Here is a 27,249-nt window from a genome sequence, read left to right as displayed (position 1 = left end):
CTAAAAGTCATTGTACCACGTTGCACTGGTGCTCCGATCTTCAGGGTAAGCTTTGAGGTCCCTTTGGCTGTCACTGTAAGAAACCTGCAGGGAGAAAATAACGTCAATTTAACTGTTAGCTGTGTCACGTTAAATAATAATATAAAGTCAGATTTATGGTGCGTGCAGAATTCGTACAGCCAGTCGCTCACACAAGTCAGAGGCCCTAAACCACACTGCCTGTACACATATACATGTAACAGATGTAACTCCACCAAGCATCTGCAGGACAGAACCCAGACTTCATGTGTTCCGGAAATCACCAGCGAGTGAGCTCAAACAATATTAGTAGGTGCGTTGCTAAACGCTTGTGCACCACATGATAGTTTACTTTGTTTGGCCGTGTTGGGTAGGAAGGAGCGATGCGAAATAAATGTTACACGTCCAAACCCAAACAATCCATCATGAATCATAATATTGACTGCGTAAATCTACGTGTTAAATATATGTATGGTTTAATTTCTATATATGGTTCATGAATAAAGTAAAACGCTTTCTTACTTTTGGCAAAATTGGAGCTTCCATGGTCCCATTGCGAAGATGTTCCCAAACAAAACGATTAAACCACCTGTAAAGTAACAGGGGCACAGTTTAAATAACAACTTTTGTAAGCAAACGGTATATTTAACTCAACATACGATAATGAAAAGTGACTTCTCATATATGTATCCGTGTTTTTTGTGCATAGACGATTAACCTGGACTACAGCTAGGGGTGTGCAGAGTCAATGGAGAGTGCCATCAATATGGACGCGATGATAAATGCTGAATCTGGCCATGCTAAGTGGCAGAACAGAGATTGAGAAAAGGAGAGAACCTCGGGTGTTGTAAGACTTTGCAATTCCGGAGGTATAACGTCGATAACCGGCCAGGTGGCGCAGCGGGAGAGCGACAAGCTCACAATCGGAAAGTTGCGAATCCTGGTTGAGGAATGACTCAGCCTATCATCCCTCTGGGGTCGATAAAATATCTTTCACTTTCTGGTGGAAGTCAACAGTGGTTGTCCTATGGGTATACTCGCCCCCATCATTGGAATTGAGGACTTTCCACTACTGGTGCTCAACTTCTGTCAACAGAAGCCGAGCACCTCCTCAATGCTCATTCGAGCAGGACATCACGCCTTTGACTTGATACCGAACTAAGCGTGCACACGTTCCGAGTGCAAATGATACAAGCAATGCAGAAGAGTATTCTTAGGTTTTTTCGGTAAAGTCACGTAGGTAAAAAAATCACTTGATACAGCTATCGTGCTGTGACGGTTCCACCTGAAGACGGAAGCTTGTGTTGCCTCCGAAACGTCGTGATTTTTATTTTATTTTTATTTTACTTTTATTAATTTTAACTTTTTTTACCTACGTGACTTTACCGAAAAAAACCTAAGAATATGAATCCTTGCAGTCGTGAAAGCTTCAAATCTAGAATAAATGCAGAAGAGCTCGTGACCTGTGAGTGCGCACCGCTTCCAACCCGTCTCCCAGGCTCCCGAGTCTATGCAGAGGATCGACCCTGGACAGCGTCGTCGTTCACAGGCAGAGTTAATGTCGCAATTAAAATATAACTGAACAAGGTCACCGGGCAGACATATTTCCTGAATACATATCAAATAAAAAGCACGCAGGATCTGAAAAGGCAGGTCCTGAAGGAACAAACTCAGAAGGTCGACATAAGTAACGGCATGCAGAGTAGAGGCTGCAAGTGGTGCTTCGGTGGGAGAGTGATGAAGACTCGCTTGTGACCTGTGGTTGTTAGGACTGGTTAAGAGCTAGTTAGTGAGAAAGCGTGGGACTGGGTGAAGGTATAGTATCGAACTCTGCGGAAGAATAGTTGCAGGCCAAGCGCGCGACAGTGCGGGATCACGTTTATTAGTGAGTGATCGTTATTGCAAAGAGCAAACTTCGGGGATAGAGTACGGTCTTTGTGAAATGCTGTTGTTATTTTATCCATTATATCAATGCATTCTGGATTCAAACGATAAGATGGATGTTAACATGTGTAGTGCCTGAAAATACGCGCCACACGCGGCAGTGGGTGTACGCGCGCGCAGAGTACAGTGGGAGCAAACGAGGTCGAGATTGTTGTTGTCGTTAGGCGTATGGAGAAGGTCAGAGACGGGTAGGGGGCAATTAAGGACACAGGGCGCTGATTGGCTGGGAGTTGTTATTGTCCAAATGTGGTGCCACGCTGTCGCTGAGGACAGTAACAAGTGGTAAGGGGTGATTAAGGACGCAGGGCGCTGATTGGCCGAGAAGTTGTTGTCGTCGCTTAGTGGCGCCGCATTGTCTGGGAAAACATGGCAGGTGCCAGCGGGGGCTGGGGACGAGTGGCGATTAATTGAAGATTAATTGTGGAGATTAATTGAAGATTAATTTACTCGAGGATAAAGAGAGGGGTTTTTGGAGCAGACAGGAGTTTGCGCCTGGGAGAAGAAGCAGGATGTCGGAGCTGAAGCAGCGGAGCCAAAAGCAGTGGAGAAGTGTAGGGTAGCAGTGGAGAAGTGTAGGGTAGCAGTGGAGAAGTGTAGGGTAGCAGTGGAGAAGTCTAGGGTAGCAGTGGAGAAGAGTAGGGTAGCAGTGGAGATGCCAGCAGAAGCGGCTGGAGTGTGACGGCGAAGCCAGCAGAAAGCGGCTGGAGTATGACGACGAAGCCAGTAGAAAGTGGCTGGAGTGTGGCTGAGTGTGACGGGGGAGCCGATAAAGAGCAGCTGAACTGTGACGAGAGAGTGGAGAGGAGAGTCGACGGAGGAGAGACGCGGAGCGAACGAGGCCGGCGGAACGCGGAGAGCGCGCAGGAGGAATGTTGATTGGTGTTAACTGGAGGAATGTTGATCGGTATTAACGAAATAAAGAGAGAGAGAAAAGCAAGAAGCTGTCGTGTCAAGTCGAGCACTACACATGTAAATAGAGGCGTTGAAAAAGTTAAATGTTTTCCTTTATATTTGTTACTTCTAAATAAAGTCCCTCCGGTTCACTTAAATTTTTTGAGCTGGCCATTACATCCTGCCTACATTTAGCACATAATAAGTGACCAATCCGTTGACACAATTGCTCACCTGCACAAACTTCGGATGAGGTTCTCTGCCCGGTTGCTTACTTTACCCTGCAACATGGCAAAGGAGATCCCTTGCAGTATAAGACTGTACGTCTGGACCGTGTCCTCACTCTTGAAGAGAGGGCTGTGAACATACGAGTTTCAAGATCAAGCTCGAGACGTCATCGTGGCCGGAGCCGTTGATGCCACCACCGCACCTCGTCACTACCGGCAACCCCTGCCCCCCACCAGATCTCCGCACCTCGTCGCTACTGGTGCCCCCTGCCCTCCACCATGTCAACGCGCCTAGCTTTGTGCCCCTGGCGCCCACTCCGAGCTCTGTATTCAAAGAATAACTGCTCTGCTGTTGTCCTCTGCGCCTTTCTCGTATGTTTCTTATTGCGCATTCAATTCGTCAATTGTCACCAAACGTATGTATGTTAAGCTTCGTTTGAACCGTACATAACCAACCGTGCTGATCTGAGGTTGCGGGTGAAGGACAATACATTAAACAAAAAGCAATTATAAACAAATTGTTTTTTCAATCTATGGACACTAAATTATGAAATGCATTCCTACGGCTAAATATAGTTAACTGCACGTGTAAACCTCACCAACCCACACTGACCAGCGTGGTGAAGTATGGTCAAACAACCCCCATGACTGACACGGTGTGGGGAGGCATTCATCCACTGGTGGATCTGGTGATGGCTGCAATGTGGCACGAGTAGAAACGCCTACATCACATCGAGTCGTAAAACATGCGTCTCGGGCGTGTAAGAGAAAATACACTGCAAGTTGTATTCACATGCAGAGATTATTCATCACTGTGCAGCTTCATAAACAATGGAATGGGGCATTGGACATATGAATCATGGAAGCGTATACTCCAGCAGTGGATTGACGAACGACCATAAATTATTCGTATTTACATACAACGTGCCTGAGAGACATTACCTGCCTGTTAGCAGCTCATAAATCAGGACTCCCAGAGACCAATAGTCAGCAGAAATATCGTGGCCCTCGCCGAGAATCACTTCTGGAGCCATGTACTCCGGTGTTCCGCAAAGGGTAAAGGTCCTTTCTCCCAACAGCAATCGTTTTGAAAATCCAAAGTCTACCTGCGTAACGAGATGTCACAACAGTCCATATTTTTCGCATCATGTCCAGGACACCGCTTCATTCGTGTGACAGTAAACACAATGTATGTATGTTTAACTTATTGTTTACCGTACGTGGCGATCAATACTAATCGAATGTACAGGGGAAGGACAATAAACTAAACACAAAAGCAGTGCTGAAAAAATTTGTTTTCAATCTCGATTTCAAAGCTCAAGTGGCTTCCTAATATTGGAATGGAAGAACGTTCCAGACGGCCGCAAAAGCGCATCTGAAAGCACGCGACACTGCACGTGCGCATGGTCTCGGCATTAGGTTACGCAGTGGTGGAAAAGTGCCGCTATGCGCGTGCCGCCACACACCGGCACTTCCACATTTACATTGTGACCACTGTGGTGCACACACTTGCTCCTTGGCTGACGACCACTTTTCATCAGATTAATATTTTTGTTGCAGACAACACAGTTGTACCGATTAAGTTAGTGGACATCTCGTTTATCCGGGTCTCGCTCATCCGTGTACCCCGCTCCGTGTTTTGAAACTCACGACAACACTCAGCCACTCACCCACTCACCACACCGTAGGTCACAACGCTTCTCTTTCTGCTTCGTACCTCCCACTGCTCCACTTTGGAATCCCTGCCATCTTTGCCCCCCACCTTCAGCTCTTATAATAATAACCTTGTTCAATTCAAGAAAAACGTGGCGCTCTTATTTCCTACAACTTTCACCCGTGCTGTTTGTCACTGGCCGTTTTGACATTTTGGATATTGTGGGACCTGTGCTCAGAAACTGTTTACAAAAAAACCTCACACATTTGTAAGTGAGATGCATGCTAGAAATTAGAATGATACTACTTGGCTCCATCTGCCCCGATGTTTAAGAAACTCAATATCATGTCCATCTACAACAATACTATACTCCAAATATGCAGCTTTATCTATAAATACACATACCTCCGAGACATCGTGCCGAAATCCTTCAAAGTATTCTTCCAGGTTAATTCCCAAATCCATGCGTACAACACAAGACACTCCGATAACCTTCTCCCTCCACCACTGCCACACCACGCACAGTCAATTCACTATCAGATACAGAGGTTCCGCACTCTATCTTCACGTTGCCAAACTACCATCATCCCTCAAACACATTCCTGCGGAGGGAGCTGGTAGGAACGTTGGGTTGCTCGGTCAATGGCCAGGGTCAACGGCGGCGTGTTGTATTCAGTAAATTTGCCCGACTGTGAGGGCGGGCACAAGCCGGCGTGAGTAGGTTAAACGTTGAGTTTTATAAGGGTATCACGGGGTGACCAGCCCCTCTCCACCCAGCCCCACCCCTCCCACCCACCACCCAGCCCCACCCTCCCCACCCAGCCCCTCCCCACCCTCCCCTCCCCAGCCAGCCCTTCCCCACCCTCCCCTCCCCACCTAGCCCCTCCCTCCCCACCCAGCCCCTCACTGCACGACGGACGGACACAATAATCCCCTGTGGGCTGGTGTAACCCAGAGGTTCCTACCAGTATAACTTCAAGAATAGACTACGAGGTAGCCTGATGAGCCAAACTACCCAGTCGTCTCCTCCATGTAGCCTAACTCCCACACACACTCACACACACATAAGCACACATGCGCACACACAAACAAACATGTATTTTTTTTAACACTGAGTTTAACACGTTTGATTGTAATTAGTATGCTTTGTTTAATTGATTGAACAATCTGTGTTGTATATTGTTTGACACGTAGGCTTTCGCGACCAATATCATCCATAATATAGTTTTTTTTGGGTTAGATCACGTAAGTATAAATGTGTCGTTAAATCCTCCACCACCCGATACAGCCAATTAGTAAGGTTTGTCACGTAAATAGAACATGCAAATGTGTTAATCGTACAGCAGACCAGTGTGTTGAAGAGCAAATCCACAACATTTATAATCTGGGTACGACGTTTCGCCAGTAATTACAACTAGCATCATCCAGCGGAGAGCCATATTTGTGGAGACATTCTCCTGTTTCGCACGGTACATAAAATAGAGAAACTAATATCTGGTACTGAAGATGTATTACCAAAGCTATCAACAGAAGGTGTGTACCAGATTAATTGCACTTGTGGCAAATGCTATGTTGACAGGACAAATGATCAGCACGAAACTAAAAGGACACCGAAGGAATATTAAATACTCCTCAATACAACTGTCAGCAGTAGCAGAACACGCGTGCCAACACGGACAATCAATTCATTTTTATAATGTTGAAGTTCTGTGCAAAACTAATTACTACTGGCCAAGACTAATTAGAGAATCTATCGAAATTGAGGTCGGTGTGATTGTTACCAGCTTGGCATAGCCCTTGTGATCCAAGACAACATTTTCTGGCTTCAGGTCACGATAAACGATCCCTTCTGAGTGCAGGTAGGCAAGTGCTTCCAGGACGCACGCCATGTAGAAGCGAGCAGTGTGCTCATCAAACCTACCCCTGCAGCAAGGAGACGGGGAACACAAACGCATGAATACTATCAGCTTTATGTTTAAAATAAATATGAACGTTTGTATAACGAGAGACCAGGATATTCTCGTTTCGAAGAGTGACCTTAAATGTGTTTTGCTGTTGCTGCTGCTATGTTGGCAGAAGTGCTCAAGCAAAGCCAAAAACAACTCATGCTCAGCAACGACACTGAGCTCTGGCAAAGGACCGTTGCCTGAAACGTCGCCTATCGTATATTACTTTATTTTCCTTTCAAGGTCACAGTGTAATCGATGAACAAAGGAAATGCGCCACGTTCGTCAGTAGCATTGCGTGTGTGATGAAACTATATTCTTCAACACACACTCTTTTATATATTGCTTTTGTTTTGTGGTAAGTGCTAATTCAGAATGATGACTTTTGTGTTTTTATTCCTTGCGTTTGTGCACTACTGCCAATGCAACCCATTAATATTTTAGTTGGGTACAAGAGTTTTATATCGCTCCCGAAAATTAACCATCCAGATGGGAATTATCTCAAATGTTTCTGTTGGCTCTCATACTACTGTTAAATTCATTATCTGAGACCGATAAAAGATCGTGGCCAAACTCATTATGGAATTTGTATTTATTGTGGAAAATCAACAACTAGTCTATGAGTTGTGGTATTATTTTGTGAGATGATGCCAATTGTCATTTCGTGTACTTTTGTAAATTGACCAAAGTGGTAACCCAGTTATAGGTTAAACGCATTTCCGCAGACAAATAACAACTGTAACTTGCATTTGCAAAAACAAATTGAAATCTAGTTTCTTGGAACAAAGTGTGCGGTACAAGCGGCGCGTTGCGGTTTGTCTGAATATTTAGAAAGGCAGCTGTGCGCGTTCACGTTCCTAATGCTGTCTGACTCTGCAAAGTACCCGCGGCAGCGTGTGTGCGTTCACGTTCATAGCGCTAACAGTGCGAGGAACCCACCTCTCCTGCAGGATGTCCCACAGCTCTCCACCGAGGCCGGCTTCCATGAGCAGATACACGCATTCCATGTCTTGGAAAGTGCAGTACAACCTGACACCGGAGACATCACACCACATCGTGGCCAAACTCATCATGGAATATTTTTTTATTGTGGAAAGTCAACAACTATTCTATGAGTTGTGGTATTATTTTGTGAGATGATGCCTATTATAGTAATAGGTTTTTACCCTTTCAACTGGTACAAAAACTGACACCTTTATACAAGGCATCATGTTTGCAATAACCACAACACAAGCAGTCAAAATGCAAACAAAAAGAAACAACTCTGATAATGATATGCATTGTCCTTGAAGTTGATTGGTCCACACCCGAGACAGCTTTTCTTAGAGCCTAGTCTCCATTGGTGTTGGACCAGATGACACCAAAAGGCGTACAACTCAAAAACAGTGCACTATCAGAATATTGAGAGCTCGGGGTAAGCATTTACACTGAGACATCTCCTTTACCAGTGGCAAAATATAGTAATAGGTTTTTACCCTTTCAACTGGTACAAAAACTGACACCTTTATACAAGGCATCATGTTTGCAATAACCACAACACAAGCAGTGCCTATTGTCATTTTGTGTACTTTTGTAAATTGGCCAAAGTAGTAAACCGACTGCGCCACCGGTTGTGGCTCGATTTGCCCTCCCCTCTTCACCCGGTGTCCGTCGCCCGCACGGGCGACAGGTGAACTGGCAGTGGGATTGTAGCTCGATGGCTACCAGCGAGCGCGGCTGTAATTCTCACCGACTGCGGCTCTGTACTAACCACTTGCTGTAGAGCAGCGGTCCTCAAAGTGTGGTTCGTGAACCACCAGTGGGCCGCGATGGTCCTCCAGGTGGGCCGTGGGCTGATGCAAATGCCGGTTGATCCGGACAATAATGACAATGGTTTCGGACGAAATTTTGTTGACCAATATTATCCATTATAAAGTTTTTTTGTGCTGTTTACGTGACAAACATTACTAATTGGCTGTGTCGGGTGGTGGCGGGTTTAACCACACATTTATACTTAAGCGATCTCAACCAAAACAACTTTATTATGGACATTAATTAATATTTTACTCATGATATTTCATAATAAATTTATTTAGGTAAGCTCTCCTGATTAAACTACCCTAACCCTAAGATCTAAACGCCCTCCCCCCACTAAAAAAAAAATTACAGCTGCATTGAGAGACAAGTGAATGTGTTTTGTCACAGGGAGGGCTGGATTGTCCGCTGAAATGTTTGCATCGGCTGAGTGTGTTCCACGGGCCCAAATCGTTTGAGGACCACCGCTGTTGACTATGGTGGCTTGTGTGGCAGCAGCAGCCGATATGTATCAACACCAGTAGTATCAGCAGCACGCACGGCCACACCAATAGTATCAGCAGATTGCACAGAAGCAGCAGAAGCAGCACAGTTCGTACGATGTCGACCTAGGGGAGACTCAGGACCGGTTCAGATAATTATTGTCAGCCGGTGTTGGCCGTGAGCGGGAATCGAACTCGAAATGTGGTTTCTTGGACCACCAGTGGGCCGCGAGCGGGAATCCAACTCGAGTCGCTGGATTCGTAGCGCAGTGCACTAACCGCTACACCATCGCGCACTAACCCAAAGGTAACCGTGGCGCGACCCTCATAACTGGGCAAAATGTGCGCGGTGATTGGAAGCCGTTCCACAATGAGCTCGGGAAAATGATGCTGATCGCGGCAGACAACTAAGCGACGGGACCGTTGACAAATCTGGCTTTTCAAGGAGCCCACTGCTTCCGTGAATAACAACAGCCATGGACGAGAGGAATTTGACTATTTCAATCTGAATTCAAAACAAATCTAAAGTGTGTTCAGCAGGCACGCTGGTATACATCGTAAATCTTACTTGACAATGAAGTTGCTGAGCGAGTGGTGCATAATTTCTTTCTCCAAATAGATGTACTCCTCGTGGCTTCTCTTCTTTATTTCCTGTTTTTTCACAATCTTCATGGCAAAATACTGGGTTCCTGTGTTCTTCAATTGAACCTGCATGGGAATATGTTTACAGTTTGCATCAGCGCCACTGAGAATATTTCACAAACGTTGAGACGCACGAACGTAGAGGTCTTTGAGGACATCAACTCTTCCACACGCAGTGTTAAGCTGTTGTTAATCGGATTAATACAATTCCTCCAGGAAGCATACTCTCTGTGTTACATACACCGCTTTTATGCTCCCCATGTTTAAAGTATTTTGATTTTTTTTCTTCCTTCGTGGATTTTTTTTTGACTGTGATAGAAAACATCCAAACCGACTCGAGTGTAACGGCTACAAACAGGTGGCCCTTGTACACAAAGTTATAATAAGGACACATTCCGGGGCTCGAGGGGCACGGTGTTCGTTCTCCACAGAAGTGCACAGCAGAAAATTCTTACAGCGTGCAGCTTGCAAATTAAGTATCCCCCACAGACAAATAAACATACCAGCGAATGTGTTAAATGGTATTCAACGATGTTAAATAAAACATCCGAGTTTCAACCTCCGAAGGTGACAACAGAAGGTGAACTGGGAGACGAATGTTTCGTGGAGATGCAGCGCATGGCTGGAAATGCAGCGCCAGAAAGAGCATCAGAAAACAAACGCACATCGTAACGACATTTGAGAGATGCAAGTGGCAGTTTCTGGTTACTTATCCATTGAGATGTGTGGCTCAATTCACGTAGCTATCTGGCCAGCATTCAAACGCTTTTTTTGGCAGAAGGATTTAGGTTTTTTTGTAATTTAATGCAGGGTCCCTTCTGCTGCTCAATTAGCCCATCGATCCATCTCTCGGAACGACCCAACGCGGGTTCGAAATGCAGCAACGATGCCGAAACTTTCCTCCACTGTGCGCAATTGCGTCAATGGCACTCTGGGGTGTGGATCAATAGACTTCATTTAAAATATTTCACCTGGAATATCCCTTGAGGTGGAATGTCTACGGTGCCGAGAGGGCCTGGCATCCATCCACACAAACTCACGAGCAAGTTTGGCACCCTAACCCCACGCCTGTGTGTGAACTCTCCATCAGATTTTTGATACGCGAAATTCTTTGAATGCAGCTGAATAGAAGCTCACATACACGTGAAAGGTAATTTTATGTACACATCCCATCAACCGCACAGCCTCTTTGGCGATACACCGTTTATAACAACGTTCCACTTTTACAGAATTGGTTCACAAACACCACGAGTAGAGATGCCCGAGAGATGAGCGAACATCTCCTTGAATGGGCCGAACCCAAAAGTCTTGGAGGCAAAGGGTCTGTGGGGCCCGCGGTCCCGTGTGGAGCCTCTGAAAAGCCGGAAGGGTAAAAGCCTCCAGCTGTCAAGAGTGTCACTCACCACCGTGCGCTGACCTCCAGTACAACCGGTCAGCGCCTCCGCTATGGTGGCTACCCACTCGTGCGGTTACGTAAAAATAGATGTCTAACGAATAAGAACACAATACCTTCAGGGATGGTGAATTAATACAAAGCAGAGAGGACACGGTGAGATGCGTATGTTATGCTGTCATATTTAGGGTAATTGGAACTTAGTGCGAATCAACAAGAGTTTAACTCACGTGTTGGCTGAATTCACTTTTTTCACGATTTTAAGTGACACGTTGAACGGCATAATTCCAGGGAAAGGGTGCGAACGTGACCAATTCTGTCAAACACATTTTGTCAAAAAACACAAACCGAAGGAACGTGCTGAAAATGTACGCACCGTGGTCAACGCATCAACTGTGGGCACAACGAATGCGTGGATAAAATGACAGGGAAATGTGGCCGTCACGTGGCAGGTTTTGCAATGAGTCAGAAGAGAGGTGCGTGTGTGGTCCAGGCACAGATCGCATTACATATCGGCAGCATCTGACAGCGCGCAGACAAACTGTGATGGGAACACAACTCAAAATAAAAACACGCACAAAAAATATGCAGTCTAAACGCCCTTGCCAACAGCAGCAGCGGCAACATCATTTAATAAGCAGCAGTCTGGATTCCTTGGGGCGACCCCAATAAGAGCGTGTGCTTTCTCTGGCTCACGAACTCATGTTGAGCCAATAGCAGCTGCTGCTGCTACCGCTGCTACCGCTGCAAGATGTTCAAAGAGGAGCTCCTCTGTGCTCCACTCTAGACTATGTTCTCTGCGATGCCGGTATAGGGATGAAAAAAAATGTTGACAAAGCAAAGGTATTAACTATGTTGTATTATATTCTTAGGTTTTTTCGGTAAAGTCACGTAGGTAAAAAACAATTTTTCACACTTTTGTTATGTAGGCTAGGCGTAGTCACAAACCGCACCTCTCCATAACAAAGGCTCAGTCTATTGTTATGCAGTCTATTCTTAGTCTTAAGCCTCACCTTACCATATTAATAAAAAGTGTGCCGTACTTGGCCCTTCCCCTCTTCAACCATTATATATACGGAGTGGTAGCTCTTGTAATCTCTCATTTACTTGATACAGCTGTCGTGGCTGTGACGGTTCCACCTGAAGACGGAAGCTTGTGTTGCCTCCGAAACGTCGTGATTTTTATTTAATTTTACTTTTATTAATTTTAATTTTGTACCTACGTGACTTTACCGAAAAAACCTAAGAATATGAATCCTTGCAGTCACGAAAGCTTCAAATCTAGAATTATGTTGTATTACTAAAGATTTCTCACTACTCTTGTCTTGTTTTCCATCTGCACCTTGTAGGACTTGAACCCTTGTCAAATATAAAACATGAGAACATTATAATTGAGTAAAAACAGGTGTACTCCGCTACCCACGTGTATCTGCTCTCCGCTGATCGTTTGTTTTCAGGACATGCATACATTTACGTAGACTTTTTTTTCTTTTTGAAAATCGCCTGGACAACGCATTCACGTTCGCATCTTTAATGTGTGTACTTCATGTGTACGATACGCACGCAGAGGTGACAATCCCTATAGTAGGGAGAATTGTTGTGCGGGAAATAATTCGCGCGCCACACTGAACCCTGCGACCTACGTCCCTATTCATGACCACGGCAGGACATGAGCCGCGAGCGAGATCCCAATCAGCCCTCGTTCTAACCTTCAACAACTCTAAACCATAAGTCTGTTCATCCTCGCAGCGGCTTTTAGCTAAGCTTCGAACAAAGACAGCCACCCCATCGCGCGCTTCCAGATGTGCTTCTGCGACCGTCTGGAACGCTCTCCCTTCGAACATTCGGAAGCCATTGGAGCTGCGCACTTTTAAATCTCGATTGAAAACGAATTTCTTTTGAACGTATTAAGCTTGTTGTCCTTCCACCGCACCTCCGATTGCCACGGTTAGCTACGTACGGTGCGAAATAAGTTCAACATACAAACATGAACGGATGACCCCTATCACTAACACGGTGTGGGAAGGCCTTCATCCATTAGCGGATTGACAGCGGCCCGTAAATTATTCTCGTGCGCCGCTGTGCATGTATATGTTTCGACTTCATCGCTTATTATTAGCCAAATAACTTCATAATAGCTTCCACTTTATTATCACCAATATTATACACGCATCGTACATCGTGATTAATATTCGTTTACTCGTTGATTTCACGGTGTGTGGCACTGCATGTGCAACCTGCGCACGGCGTGCGATCGCTCAGGGAGTGGGGGGAGCAGGGAGTGGGAGAGGAGGGAGTGGGGGGAGCAGGGAGTGGGGGGGGGAGGGAGTGGGGGGAGGAGGGAGTGGGGGGAGGAGGGAGTGGGGGGAGGAGGGAGTGGGGGGAGGAGGGAGTGGGGGGAGCAGGGAGTGGGGGGGGGAGGGAGTGGGGGGAGGAGGGAGTGGGGGGAGCAGGGAGTGGGGGAGCAGGGAGGGGAGGGAGTGGGGGGGAGCAGGAAGTGGGGGAAATGGGGGAGCAGGGAGTGGGAGAGGAGGGAGTGGGCGCGGGGAGCGAGGAGTGGGGGGGGGAGCAGGGAGTGGGGGAGGAGGGAGTGGGAGAGGAGGGAGTGGGGGGAGCAGGGAGTGGGGGGAGGAGGGAGTGGGGGGAGGAGGGAGTGGGGGGAGCAGGGAGTGGGGGGAGGAGGGAGTGGGGGGAGGAGGGAGTGGGGGGAGCAGGGAGTGGGGGGAGTAGGGAGTGGGAGAGGAGGGAGTGGGGGGAGCAGGGAGTGGGGGAAATGGGGGAGCAGGGAGTGGGGGGAGGAGGGAGTGGGGGGAGGAGGGAGTGGGGGGAGCAGGGAGTGGGGGAAATGGGGGAGCAGGGAGTGGGAGAGGAGGGAGTGGGGGGAGCAGGGAGTGGGGGGAGGAGGGAGTGGGGGGAGCAGGGAGTGGGGGGAGCAGGGAGTGGGAGAGGAGGGAGTGGGGGGAGCAGGGAGTGGGGGAAATGGGGGAGCAGGGAGTGGGGGGAGGAGGGAGTGGGGGGAGCAGGGAGTGGGAGAGGAGGGAGTGGGGGGAGCAGGGAGTGGGGGGAGCAGGGAGTGGGGGGAGCAGGGAGTGGGGGGAGCAGGGAGTGGGAGAGGAGGGAGTGGGGGGAGCAGGGAGTGGGCGCGGGGAGCGAGGAGTGGGGGGGGGGAGCAGGGAGTGGGGGAGGAGGAAGTGGGGGAGGAGGAAATGTTTGGATGAGGGAGTAGGGGAGGGGGAGTGGGGGAGAAGGGAGTGGGGGGGGGGAACTTGGTGGGGGGAGGAGCGGGGAGTGGGGGAGAGAGGGGGGTGGTGGGAACATGGAGTGGGGGGAGCAGGGAGAAAGTGGCGTTGGGGGGAACAGGGAGTGGGAGAGTGAGGGGGGGTAGAGAATGAGGGGAGAGTAGGGGGAGCGGGGAGTGGGGGGGGAGAAGGGAGTGGGGAGAAAAAGGGAGTGGGGGGAGGGGGAGTTGGGGGGAGCAGGGAGTGGGGGGAGCAGGGAGTGGGGGGAGGGGGAGTTGGGGGGAGCAGGGAGTGGGGGGAGCAGGGAGTGGGGGGAGTGGGGGAAACATGGAGTGGGGAGGAGAGAGTAGGGGGAGTGGGGGGAGTGGGGGGAGTGGTAGGGGAGTGGGGGAGCATTGAGTGGGGGGGGGGGAGCAGGGTGTGGGGGGAGTGGGGAGAGAAAGGGAGTGGGGGGAGGGAGAGTTGGGGGAGCAGGGAGTGGGGGGAGTGGGGGGGGGCAGAGAGTGGTGGGAGCGGGTAGTCGGGGGAGCAGTGAGTGGGGCGCTGGTAACCGGCCGAGCGGCGTTTCTCAGTGAAACGGCCCTCGGGGAGTGCGACTGTTTTCGGAGCCCAAGGAAACCCCCACACACACACGCGCGTGCCGGGAGCGCTTCTCTTGAGAATCCACCACTCTAATTACTTCCCACTCGATCCAGGCAGCAGCAGCAGCAGAGTGTCACAGCTAAGTGGAGGCCATTAACAAACTACGTGAGTCATCTTAACGACTTCTCCGTTCAAGAAGACCAATCGCAAATAACGAATCCCAAACGCGGTTGTCCAAGCACGTCCCGGCTGCTTGCGTTGTGGCCGAAACGTCGTGATAATTATTTTATTATGTTCTATTTTTATTATTTTATTATTTCCCTTCTACGTGATTTTACCGAAAGAACCAAGAAGATGAATCCCTGCAGTCACGAAAGCTTTAAATCGAAATTTTACGTCCCAAGTTGTCAATCCACTGCTGCACGATGAGGGTCTCCTCCACCACCCTGCGTGGGTCGTGTGGTGAAAGAAAGTGCTCGCCGCATGCACGACGGACGCACCGTCCAGACTTATCATCCGTGCTGAGATCCTGAGATCGGCCGCATTCTGGGCGATCCTGTCACAGGCCCCGGGGTTACACGTCAGCCAAGAAAGGCACTGGGGCGTCATGGTTAAATAAACGACGCGAAGAGATTATCTCGCTCTCATTAGGCTCTCCGACGGTTCCATAAAGTACACACACGCAAAATGAATTAACCTCATTGGGCTTACACTTGCTTAACTGAAGGATGGAAATAATACGTGCGTCGGAATATGGCTTTACAATTGATTTACCACCGTCAAGAAGTCATCGTCTCAGCGGACTCTCGCGTGACTGAACGGTAAACACGAATCAATGGGTCTCAAGTGGGTTTTACACCTCGTTAAATTATCGTCGACCATGATCAATCGACTGCTGGTGAATGCCTCCCCGTGCCGTTGCCATCCCTCGTGGCCCTGCGATGCCAAATCCATCTGGCACCTGAGTGACGAAGGGCATCTCCTTCGTTAGACGGATGCTTGTTTATATTTGGTCGCTGAGCCACTGGGGCGACATCTGCGTCACAGATCCAAATATAGGACAACAGATCTTGGGCATTTGTTGGTGGCGCCGGCTCTGGCTGCTTTTTCGGCTCGTCTGTGATTTCCTGCCCCCCTCCACTCCCCTCCCCCCCGTGCCTTCCGTGCAAAACACTGCGCGTTACAAAGTCTACAGCAGCGTTGTGATATGTGATTCGCGTGGACGGCGCTGAATGGTTATTACGATAATGCCTCAATGTTGTCATAGCCATCACTAGTATTAATATTATCGCGAAGCGACAGCAGCTGTGCCTGTGATGAGCCGCAGCCTCCGCCTGCCTCTGTCCAGAGACTCGGCCCGGCACAGCCCTGAAGGCAGCACGCGCCTTGTCGTAGCAGCAGCGTCCGTGTTTATTTGGCGTTGACAACCAAACTCCTCACATAAGACCTCAACGATGTTCCTCGCCGCCGACTCAAGATCCACAATCCCCCTTCTGGGATGGCGCTGCTGTCACCATCATAGCATCTCTCCCAGACGGCCGCTTCTGCGGCGACAGCAGAAATGCCTTCTGCGGTCGACTGAAACGCTCTTCCTTGCGAAATTAGGAAGACACTGGGGCTATGGGACTTTTACATCTAGATTGAAAACTAATTTCTTAGGAAATGTTATTTTGTGTTTAGTTTGTTGTCCTTTCCCCGCACCTCCGATAAACACGCTTAGCCTTCATGCGGTGTGAAAGAAGTTCAAGATGCGTATAAACAACATTGCCCAATAGAGGGGAACAACTAGGACGGACAACACAAACACCTAATTCGAGACGAAAACATCGCACCTCTTGGCTTTGACATTCCTCCTCAAAGACACCGATGGTGGAATCATCAGCCACATCAGAACATCAACAGACCGATGCGCACATCTCCTTCATAAAAAGGAAAATTAAAGACAAGCCACAGTAGTGCGCTTGTGGCCATGCAACCCGAACTATGGACCACAGAGTAAACCCACTGTGATCTGCGCTCCTTCAACGGAGGAGGAACAACAGCAACACTTCACGAACTCTCTCCTGAAGCCCTCTCGTGGCTCTCAGACCTCGCCGTTGGCATTTAGCCCCCCAACATATTGCTGCCACGCGCAAGTTTATCATAAAATTTGGCGTTCAGTGGTGAGCGCCATCCAGCACAGGAGCCCCTCGCCGTGGCTGGCTTCTCGTTGTTCATGCGCCCGGCAGCTTCTTCGGCGCGACGTTCCGGGAATTCTCCTCGCAAGCGCCAGGAGCCGACGCCGCGAGAGGCTTTGCGGCCAAGGGGCTAAGGGCCACCCGAGCTGGCCACGACGTTGTGATCACCAGGGTCGCAACGGCGGTGATGCGATGCGATCCTGGGTTACGCGAAAGCGCTAATTTGAACAAATAGACACCGGCCGTCCGACTGCTCCTCTCAAGCATTTGGCGTCTTGCAAGCTCTGTATTTAAATAATTAACTGGCATACAGCCGTGGTTATGTAACAGGCTCAACAGTTCACGAGACCCGGTTAACATGTAAACACTGATTTCTTGCTCAGAAAAACAGTAGTAATTTCATTTGGTCTGGTTAATTTTAAACAGGTGACGATCCTAAGTAAAATCGCGACAGGAATACATTTTACGAGCTTAAATAATTAATTTTTTTGTAAATAAGAAGTCGAGTAAACGTGAAACATTTTTTTTCTAAACTTGCTCAGGCCCACGGCACTAATGGAAAACACATCATAGTATCATGCAAGGCACGCTGTCATGTACCCTCAGCTGCCAAGTATGACTCCTCAGTTTATCTTTAAATAGTTTCCCTTTTGAAGCCCATCGGGAATTACTAAGTGGATTTTAAGCAGTGTTGCTCCTTTAAGGTGAAGGTCGACACCGGTTTGGTTGAACCGGACAGTCCGGGAATTGGCATATGTGTTGACATTGCTTTGTATTTAAATTGATGATTTGTATTTAAATTGATGATTTGTATTTCCGTCGGTATGTACCGTGGCCCCGGTAGTATTGTGCACAGTTTCGACAGACGTAGGATGGCTGAGGACTGTGGAAAAGGTGGCAACCCGAGGTTACGTAACGATAAGTAGTTATACAGTACGTGGATATAGGTTTAACACGACCAATATTATTCATAATAAACGTTTTTGGGTTAGATCGCGTTATTTATAAATGTGTCGTAACCCTCCACCACCCGACACGGCCAATCAGTAAAAAAGTGTCACGTTGACAAAAGACAAATAGTTCACTACTTTAGCCCACCGGTGTGTTGAAGAGTGAATCCACAACATTTACAATTTTTGAGTACGACGTTTCGCTGGTAATTACATCCAGCATCATCGGGCAATTTGGCAATGGTGACGGTGTAAAGAAATGTCCTGCGACTCTCACAGTCAGAGAAAAAAAATAGTACCTAAAACTAGACATGGAGGAACTACTGCGCTTCTGAAAGAGCATCAATAAGCCTCTAATAAAGGACGATAATCCAGAGCTTGTGCCATAGTCACGAGTGTTTGTCACAGCAGCTGAAATGTGCGACAGTATTCTGTGTTTTTTTAATGGAATCTGGCTGGGCACAGCAGCAGTGTCTGCTGTGACAAACACTCGTGATGGCAACGAGCGACTCGCAACTCCGCCCATTGTCTCTTGGAATTGATACAGTAAATCTAGTTGTGACGGTCCCACCTGATGACGGAGACTTGTGTTGCCTCCGAAACGTCGTGATTTATCATTTTATTTGTATTATTATTTATATTATTTGTATTATTATTTTTTACCTACGTGACTTTACCGAAAAAACCTAAGAGTATACATCATCACCATTCCTCCCTCCGTGGTCAATAGATTAAGTATACATTTGTGGGAAAGTCAACAGTGGCTGCCCTATACCGAGACTCGCCTCGGCCATAGGACTGCGGAATTTCCACCACTCGCTCAGGGCTTCTTCCTCGTGTCTCCTGTCCAACATGTAATATATTTTCCCAATATTCTGCACAGGTCACCGCTTCTGGTGTGGGCATTTCCAAATATTGAGGAGTGCATTGTGGTACTGCAGGGCATCTCAGGAGATGATCCATGGTTTGCTTCCCCTGACCAATCACATTTTTCGGTTGTGTAGAAGCCTCCCTCCCCCCCATCTGCCCAAACCAACTCTCTTCAGTCTGTTTAGGCTCCACCATGTGAGCCATTTGAAATTGGGGCCAGATGCGAGCTCCTCACTGGGGGTGATTCCTTGCCAGCTCCGTTCGGCAGCTTTGTCGCTTGACAAAGCTGCTGAATGATAAACAGGAGATTTGAGCAGCAGGAGATCACTCTGATTTACAGTATTGAATGTGTTCATTGTAAACTGAAGAACGGCACGAGGTCGCCCATAGTTTCTCAACAAGGGCCACAAGAAAAATCGCAGTGTCCCTAGAGGCAGGACACGGGCGGGGGGGGGCATAAAAGCTACACAGTTCACATAGGGGGGCCCAATAGCAAAATACAGCGTCTGCATGCAAAATCAGCCCGATACGCCCTCCCACGAGTGTCGTTATGCAATCTCGTGTAGTCAGCGCAGACGAGGCACAGAACCTTAACAATATATTTTTGGCAAATATTTTCAATCTATCAATCACATTCAAACTGCTCCAATGGGCCAGTATCTTGGACGGGTGTGATGTGCGTCGAGCTGACTGAATTAATGTGTTGCTTTATGTCATTACTTATAACGACCTCCGACACATCACATACCACGCAGCCATTTACAAAACCAAACCCTCGCCATCATCTGAATAAATACGTGGTACGCCCCGAGACATCACACCAATCTCAGATCACGTTAAATTATTGTAACTTTTTACCGTAGCAATCAGAATTTCCATATTTACACCACCAAAACAAACTTTACATTGCATTTTGTATTCTTTATAAATAATTTGTATTCACACCAAACAATGATTATATCGGTGTTTTTAAATTAAAATTGTATGCAACAGAAACAAAACAGTTACGGTACTTGAAATAAGTCACTTCTGTGCTTTAAAGTTGCCAAACATACTTGCGATATTGACTTTAAAATAACTCGGCAGTCCACAAATTTCTAAACAAGAGACCTTCCTATAATGTACACAACACAATCATCCTCCGAAATACGTTCAATAGGCATAGCCTAGCAGACAATCCACAGGGAATCATTTATACTACAAATTAATAAAATAACCATACCACCTCTACCTACTCAGCAAATTACATTGTTGAGGAATTAAACAAATCTATTAAAATTTACAGTCTTCAGCTTGCTTGAGTCTACCAGTAATAGCTGTAATAACCCTCAAACTGATCTTATTAAATTTTCAATTCGCCTATAATCTTAGAAATGTTTTTTTATATTATATATTAATACGTTTAAATATGCCTATATTAACTTGAAAGATAATTTAATGTATCACTCTTCTATTGCGCATGAAACACTTTTCCAAATGCGGCATTGAATGTCTCCATCGTCTACGCTGTGGACCCAGTTGGTCCCATAACTACACCGATGAATAGGAGTCAATGCCGTTGGAACCTCATTTGCCAGTAAAAAATATGATAATTGGTTTTTTTACCCTTCTATCTGGCAACAAAACTGACATCTTTTTTTTACAAGGAGTCATGTTTGCATAGACCACAATACCTGCAGTCCTATTATCAGAGTTATGTTTTTTGTTTGCATTATGACTGCAGGTATTGTGGTCTATGCAAACATGACTCCTTGTAAAAAAAAAGGTGTCAGTTTTGTTGCCAGATAGAAGGGTAAAAAACCAAATTATCAAGGAGTCAATGGTTCTGCTTTCTCTGTTATCCCAACGTGCACTTGGGTAACAACATAACAAATAAGTACACATTACGCCTCCTTCGCATGGGTGTCCCTCTGCGGAAACAAAAGTATTTTCTACACATCCCATCAGCGACACGACCTTCTTTGCAGTGCATTATTTCAACGCAAGCGAACTCTGGACCGGTTTCAACATTCAGTGTCTCATTAGTGGAGTCAGCCTTGCTTGAACGAATGCTGGTGAATTGCCAGATGTTTATAGGCAGAATTTTATTGTGTTGAACCAACACTGGTGAAATTATGCCATCCCAGAAGGCCGCGTGACTTATGAGATGTGTAAAAAATACTTATTTTTTACGTGGAGGGATAGACATGTGTAGGGGTGCATTGTCTATTTATTTACGTTGTTACTCATTCTCCGCCACTATGCAAATAATTATTTAGTTTTAGACATCTGACCGATTTTGTCTCAGTCGTTCAACACTGGCCTTGTCCTGCTTTCATGATGCCAAAACTTGTGTTTTTGCAAGGTTCATCCGCAGATTGAAATGTAAAAGTCGTTGCGTCCTGCAATCCACGCACAACACCATTTCCCCTCTGCGCAGACATCGCAGCGTGAGAGACGGGAAACGTTGTGGAAAGCGACGGTGTCCACGCGTGTGATGCTGTGAGGTGTGCTGGTGTCCACGCGTGTGATGCTGTGAGGCGTGTCGGTGTGGCGAAACGTCGTCTCTTCCACCGCATGCTGACCTTAAGCGTTTAGCGACAGTGCCGTGCGTGCGAGGAAAATCCCGAGGGGGTCACATTCTTGGGCACGGCTTTGCTTATCAGCCGGACAACACCAACCCTAAGTGTGGCTCTACTAATTCCTCTACTAATGGACGCCCCTCCTTTTGAACCGTCAACAGCTGCTTCATTATACACGGTTAACCTTTGTCTATTTTTTTTGCTGTCATGCAATCCGCAATTTTGACAGAATCAATAAAATCGTACCATCAAAATACTCGTTGCGTTCGTTGGGGGAACCAGTGCGATATTAAATGTGGTTTCAGACGCTTGTCACGGCACGGACGCTATGTTGCGATAAACATCGATTGCGATGTTACACAGAGAGAGCTGTGACATCGTACTCCGTACGTGTAAAGCAACTGCCCGGTACAGTAACACAGAGTACGCTGAACAATTGACAATAAAACGTCTTCACAACCTTTTTCTAACGAATTGCCCTCCCACCAATCAGGTGTGGCGTGGACTTAAAACGTAGGCATTGGTCAACATTTGAACAATTCATTGGGACGTATAAATCATATTTTTTTTGATGGTGACAATCTTGGCGGGTGGTGGATGGGTTAATGACAATATGTTTTTGCATTAAACTTTCACGTGGACTACCCCAAAAAGAAATATGGATCAGGTGAGCATCGTCATTTATAAATTATGATTTTTAAAAAAAAAAATTTACCAGCTAAGACCCACTGAGCTATATAACTCTTTTTCAGAAGCAAACTGTCTACAAATCACAGCCCAACGAAGTGGCTTATAACGTGGCAATTTATAGCAGCCAAATACTCTAAACGCATGTTTATAAATGTGAAGGGAAAAACCAGAGGACCCGGAGAAAAAAACCACGCGACCACAGGGAGAACATGCAAATTCCAAATATACAGGCGTCTGTGTCGGGATCAAACCGACGACCTCCTGTACACCAGCCGAGGGAGTTAACATCTCCTAGCCACCGTGGCGCCCCTTATTATATGATTATTGACTCCTTCCCCAGCCCGATGGATGCACCCATTTCCAAATAGTCAATCTCCTTCATGGCTTGACACAAGCTGAGGACTTCTCCAGCAATAGAACCATAGTGATTCTTCTTTTTGGTTCTTTTGGTAAAGTCACGTAGAAGGGAACATAATAAAATAATTATTTTATTATGTTTTATTTTTATTATTTTATTACTTAATAAAAATAAAACACAATAAAATAATTATTTTATTATGTTTTATTTTTATTATTTTATTACTTAATAAAAATAAAACATAATAAAATAATTATTTTATTATGTTTTATTTTTGTTATTTTATTACTTCCCTTCTACGTGACTTTACCGAAAGAACCAAGAAGATGAATCCCTGCAGTCACGAAAGCTTTAAATCGAAACATAGTGATGCTGGCCAGCTAGGACCATGAGACAGCTGTCCCAAGCTGCTACAGCCACTCTAATGGAAACCTTGTCAGGGTATGTGCCCCAGGTGACCATTAAGGTTGAACGAGGGGCATATGTGCGCCACGAGGCCACGCAGATTCCACACGCAGGGTTGCATTTTTATATTTGTTTTCACCAAGGTGATGAGCACAGGCCAAACGGACTTAATCATCAAGCGGCTAGCAAAAAAAACAGCATGATCAAAGTTTTAATAGATAAGAGTGTAAACACGTTTGTTGAGATTGGGAAAAGAGACGATGTTGGGAGGAGGACCTCCAAAGTGGAAGCATTGCGAGAGAAGAAGCAGAAAGAGAAGTGAGGTGACCTGCAATGTAGTAAGTGGGAGTGTGAGTGAATGTGTGAGTTGCCGTGACCTGCAGTGCGGTGGTTGAACACGGTTGTATAGGATGAGACGAAGCAGTCATTAGAAGAGACCGAGTCCTCAACGTGGGTGGAAGAATTAACGAGCGAAGTGCACGGGATCTGGTAGTAGCGATAGGAGAGTGACATGGAGGCAACTGACCGCGGCATTCATCAATCATCCTGACTGCTGCTTGCTGGTGGGAGTGTGAGCTCCCCACACCGCATTCTCGAATGACCGCTCTCCGATACCGCAATGGTGCCTCACTCCGCTGGCCGCCTGACCGCACGCGATCTCGTGGTCGCCAGTTCTCGGATCCTGCGGATGCTGCCATTATAATGTGGGTGCACTGCCCGACTAACAATCTCTACAGAACATTGAAAGTTCGTATGATTTTATATATATGTGAAACAAATCTGGTCCATGTCCCAGAAAACAAATGGGAAGGAATATTTCAAAAGGAGCAATATATTCATGGATATATATATTCTTGGTTCTTTCGGTAAAATCACGTAGAAGGGAAATCATAACATATAATAAATTAAACAATTGTTTTATTTGTATGTTTTTATTTTATTATTTCCCTTCTACGTGACTTTACCGAAATAACCAAGAATATGAATCCCTGCAGTCACGAAAGCTTTAAATCGATATTCATGGATAGATTGATAATTCTAAATAATAATGATGGATTTATCTCACTTTTGCGCACGGAGTGTTTAGAACCCATCTCTTATTGACAATACGGAATCATCAAACTGTGTTAATTATACGTGAGGATTTCAACAACGAAATCATAAAGCAGGCAATTTTCCTCCTTCCCATGTCTGTCCCTCCACATAAAAATACACGTGTTTTTTGTAGGTATCCCATCAGCCATACTGCCTTCTTGGGTGTCTAAAGTTGTATAATTGGTTAAACACATACAAACGCAGTGCCTCATCAGCAGTCAGGCGAGCTTGAATCAACGCTGGGGAACTGGCAGATGTTTTCGGCAAGATCCCCACCCCCCTCTCGATTTGATATGAATCCTAGTGCGATGCAAAACTATTATAAGAAGTCTTTTTTTTCCATTGAATATTTTATAAGGCATCAGAGCTGTAATTACGCTGAACTAAGTGAAAACCAAACTGGGTACGATGGTGCTCTTCTGCGCAGTCTCTGGTGACGGGGCAATTTCACCCGCGGATGGGACCCACATCCAAGCCCTTCCATTGTCCCAGCTGACGGCACTGACAATGTATTAATTAGCTCTCTACGCCAGCGGTTCTCAATCCTCTTTTTTGCTGGGCTACTGTACTTCTTATTAAATTTAGTTTCAACCGAGTTACCCCCCCCCCCTTGCCTGACCTTGCCTGACCCAACATGGTTCTGAGAAATACATCCGTGAATAATGAACATCAATATTTTAACCCAATTGTCCACGTTGTGAGGTATCATAACTTGCTAGTCACTGCAAGCGAATACAAAAATCAACACGTGCTTTGCAAGCACGGCGTCATTTATTCATTCTCGCTGGTTACTCTTGGAAACCACATTGTGTACGATCAATGAGTTTAGGAAGGTATATTTCGTTATCGGTTACCATATGGATTTAAATTTTATCGCAGTTTTAAATTGGCAGATTCGTACATGACTATTCACCTATGACTCGCATGTATGATTTAATTTCACACAATTATCAATCACCTCACGTACCCCCCTGGGATATTGGCACGTACCCCCAGGGGTCTGCGCGTTCCTCCGATTGAGAACCACTGCACTACACCATCCGCCCACGTCTGTCACTATTGCAGCAGCGTCCCATCGCATGGCAGGTGATGTGCATATTTCATGCAATTGAGGACCGCTATGTCGCAGATTTTTTTTCGTCGGTCCGAACGGGCCTTTTTACGAACCACTCAAAACACCGATTATAAATTATTGTTCAATTTAAATTCTAAGTCAAAATCAGACATTGGTGAAATGTTTCATTTGCCCGTTAAGTTCGTTTGCATGTCAGATCACTAACTTTACATTTGCAAAGGTGGATGTAGTGTCGTATTCCTCTTTATAGCAAGCGTATATTCTTATTATTATTACGGAAAACCAACAGTACGTTGTTGCCTTGCGTGCATCGTTACGGTTGCTGCTGTCCCTGCACAGCGCACAGTGAATACTGATCGTGGTGACTTCTTTTTTACCTAAATTCGCACGATGGCAATTGCTCTCACATTATCTCACCCACTGGGTGGAATGGAATGGGTGAGGTTTAGTGCCCTATTGCCAGCCACTCGGTCAGGCTCGCCCACCTCTGTCTGGTTTTGACCCAGCGGGTGCGGGAATTGGCGTCTGTATTGATATGTGCCAAGATCTGGTCGCGGGATTGGGTTCAACTTTGCAGTATTACTGCAGTGCAGTTTTGATATGGAGCTTGGCTGACCGAGAAATATGCCCGGGTTTGTTCTCCTGCGGAAAATGTGGCAGCTCTACACTAAATGCTGTGGAAAACATTGCAGAGTCAATGCTTGATTTTGCAAGTCAAGTTTGTCAATAATTTCACCGTTAAATGCTGCATAACGAGCATGAATAAATACCATCTCTTCCTGGGTAAGAGAGGCATATTGACGTAGCTGTTCTGGTATATCAATTGATCTTCTGCTGACAGGGGTCCAGAAATGATATTTCTGACAGCCACACATTGAAATGATTGATAAAATACAGCATACTCAAATATGGCACGATACAGCATGCTCGATAGATGCAATGTACTATTCAACGGGTGCCCCAATCACATGTATAACAGCTAGTTTACTTACAAAGCCACACAGGGAAGTGCGTTCATGACTTCACCCACATTAACAGTAATTCTATATGGTAATGTAAATGTATATTCTAGATGTTCAATAGAGTATAAATATATATATGTCAATAGAGTAGACTTGGACCACGGGTAACAGATGGAAGCAGGGGTAATGAAGAGTAAACGATGGGCAACTGGTTAGATAGCCATTCTGTCAAAAACTACAGGAGAACTCCTCTTCTCTGCTACCCTATTGGCCACAACTCCTATAGCCTATGGGAACTGCAGGGTCCGTGAAAAACAAGTCGTTGCGGAAACGGAGTCCAATTCGCCGACAAGAACAGTCCAGCGAAAAGAAATGACTCCGATCGACCGAATTTTTTTCCTATCCCGCGCACAAGCGGGGGGAGATTCGTTACTAACCCCGCGACAGAAAATGGATTCGCAGTATTGGTATCACGGTGGATGAGAGCGCTGTTCTCCCGTACAATAAGTTAAAAAGGCAAGTGTGCGTTTGCAACGTAAGACTCACCAGCTCCACGCGACCGTACGTTCCTACGCCGAGGGTTCTGACGACGCTGAAGTCAGACAGCTGCAACTTGGGGATAGCACCCATCTGTAACTCCTTCCTAAGCGGGGTTTTTGGAAGGAAACACATCAGGGTGATCAATGACTGGCAGACGATTGCAATCTTCAAAAAGGTGTGAGAGAGGCGTGCGGAGATAACGCGTGATTCGCTCAAACGCAGTGGCACGCGCTCAGGTTCGCGTCTTGTACGTAAACAAACTAAACACGTCCGGTATTCAGCAAACAGAATGCACATTTTGGAATAGTTTACATCATAGCAAAGCAATTTAATAGTTTAATAAGTACAATATGTTTTCTCCTTGATTCGGAAAATAGGTACAAAGCTCATAAGGTGCAATTACATTGTCTTTCTTGGTGCATTTACAGTCACCGCAGTTACATATGCTGAGGTAATAATCCCAGTAGCTAGCGGTTGTTTAAGTTCTAAAATGAATACTAAAAAATGCTATGCAGTCATATTAGCTAAATGACAGCATTGTGATTTCCAGAGTAATGCAAAGTCACAAAGAGTGTTTTTAATTCCTGAATACTAACTTAATGACACTCGAGCAATTAAACATAGACACACATTTGTATTACGCGATGTATCCCCACGGTGTTTTTCAAATGTCATCGTCCAGAGAGGTATGCCAAAAACGAGGGTTACGTAACTGCGTGAAACCCATACTAACAATGTCTCTTTCACATCCTCC

The 27,249-nt window shown here is 46.3% G+C and overlaps 1 protein-coding gene across 1 annotated transcript; it reads right to left on the bottom strand.

Annotated features, from left to right (window-relative positions):
* Positions 1 to 27,249, bottom strand: LOC144934278 (cGMP-dependent protein kinase 1-like). Its single transcript, XM_078859958.1, has 10 exons — positions 27,229 to 27,249; positions 26,502 to 26,598; positions 9,525 to 9,664; positions 7,620 to 7,709; positions 6,516 to 6,657; positions 4,023 to 4,186; positions 3,088 to 3,210; positions 1,482 to 1,544; positions 541 to 607; positions 1 to 84 (listed from the first exon to the last, which is right to left on the bottom strand). Exons 2-10 carry the CDS (start codon positions 26,583 to 26,585, stop codon positions 1 to 3), a joined length of 957 nt encoding a protein of 318 aa, XP_078716084.1. The 5' UTR covers positions 26,586 to 26,598; positions 27,229 to 27,249.

Source organism: Lampetra fluviatilis, chromosome 9 (assembly GCF_964198595.1).
Source record: "Lampetra fluviatilis chromosome 9, kcLamFluv1.1, whole genome shotgun sequence".
Lineage (NCBI taxonomy): Eukaryota > Metazoa > Chordata > Hyperoartia > Petromyzontiformes > Petromyzontidae > Lampetra > Lampetra fluviatilis.
The sequence above is the reverse complement of the archived record's forward strand: the minus strand, read 5'-3'. Positions and strand labels throughout refer to the sequence as shown.

Coding starts and splice junctions, on each gene's coding strand:
- LOC144934278 (XM_078859958.1), bottom strand. CDS start 26,585: ATGGGTGCTATCCCCAAGTTGCAGCTGTCTGACTTCAGCGTCGTCAGA. Junction 9,665..26,501: donor CGTACGGTCGCGTGGAGCTG/GTGAGTCTTACG, acceptor ATTCCCATGCAG/GTTCAATTGAAGAACACAGG. Junction 1,545..3,087: donor CTCATCCGAAGTTTGTGCAG/GTGAGCAATTGT, acceptor GACGCTGTCCAG/GGTCGATCCTCTGCATAGAC.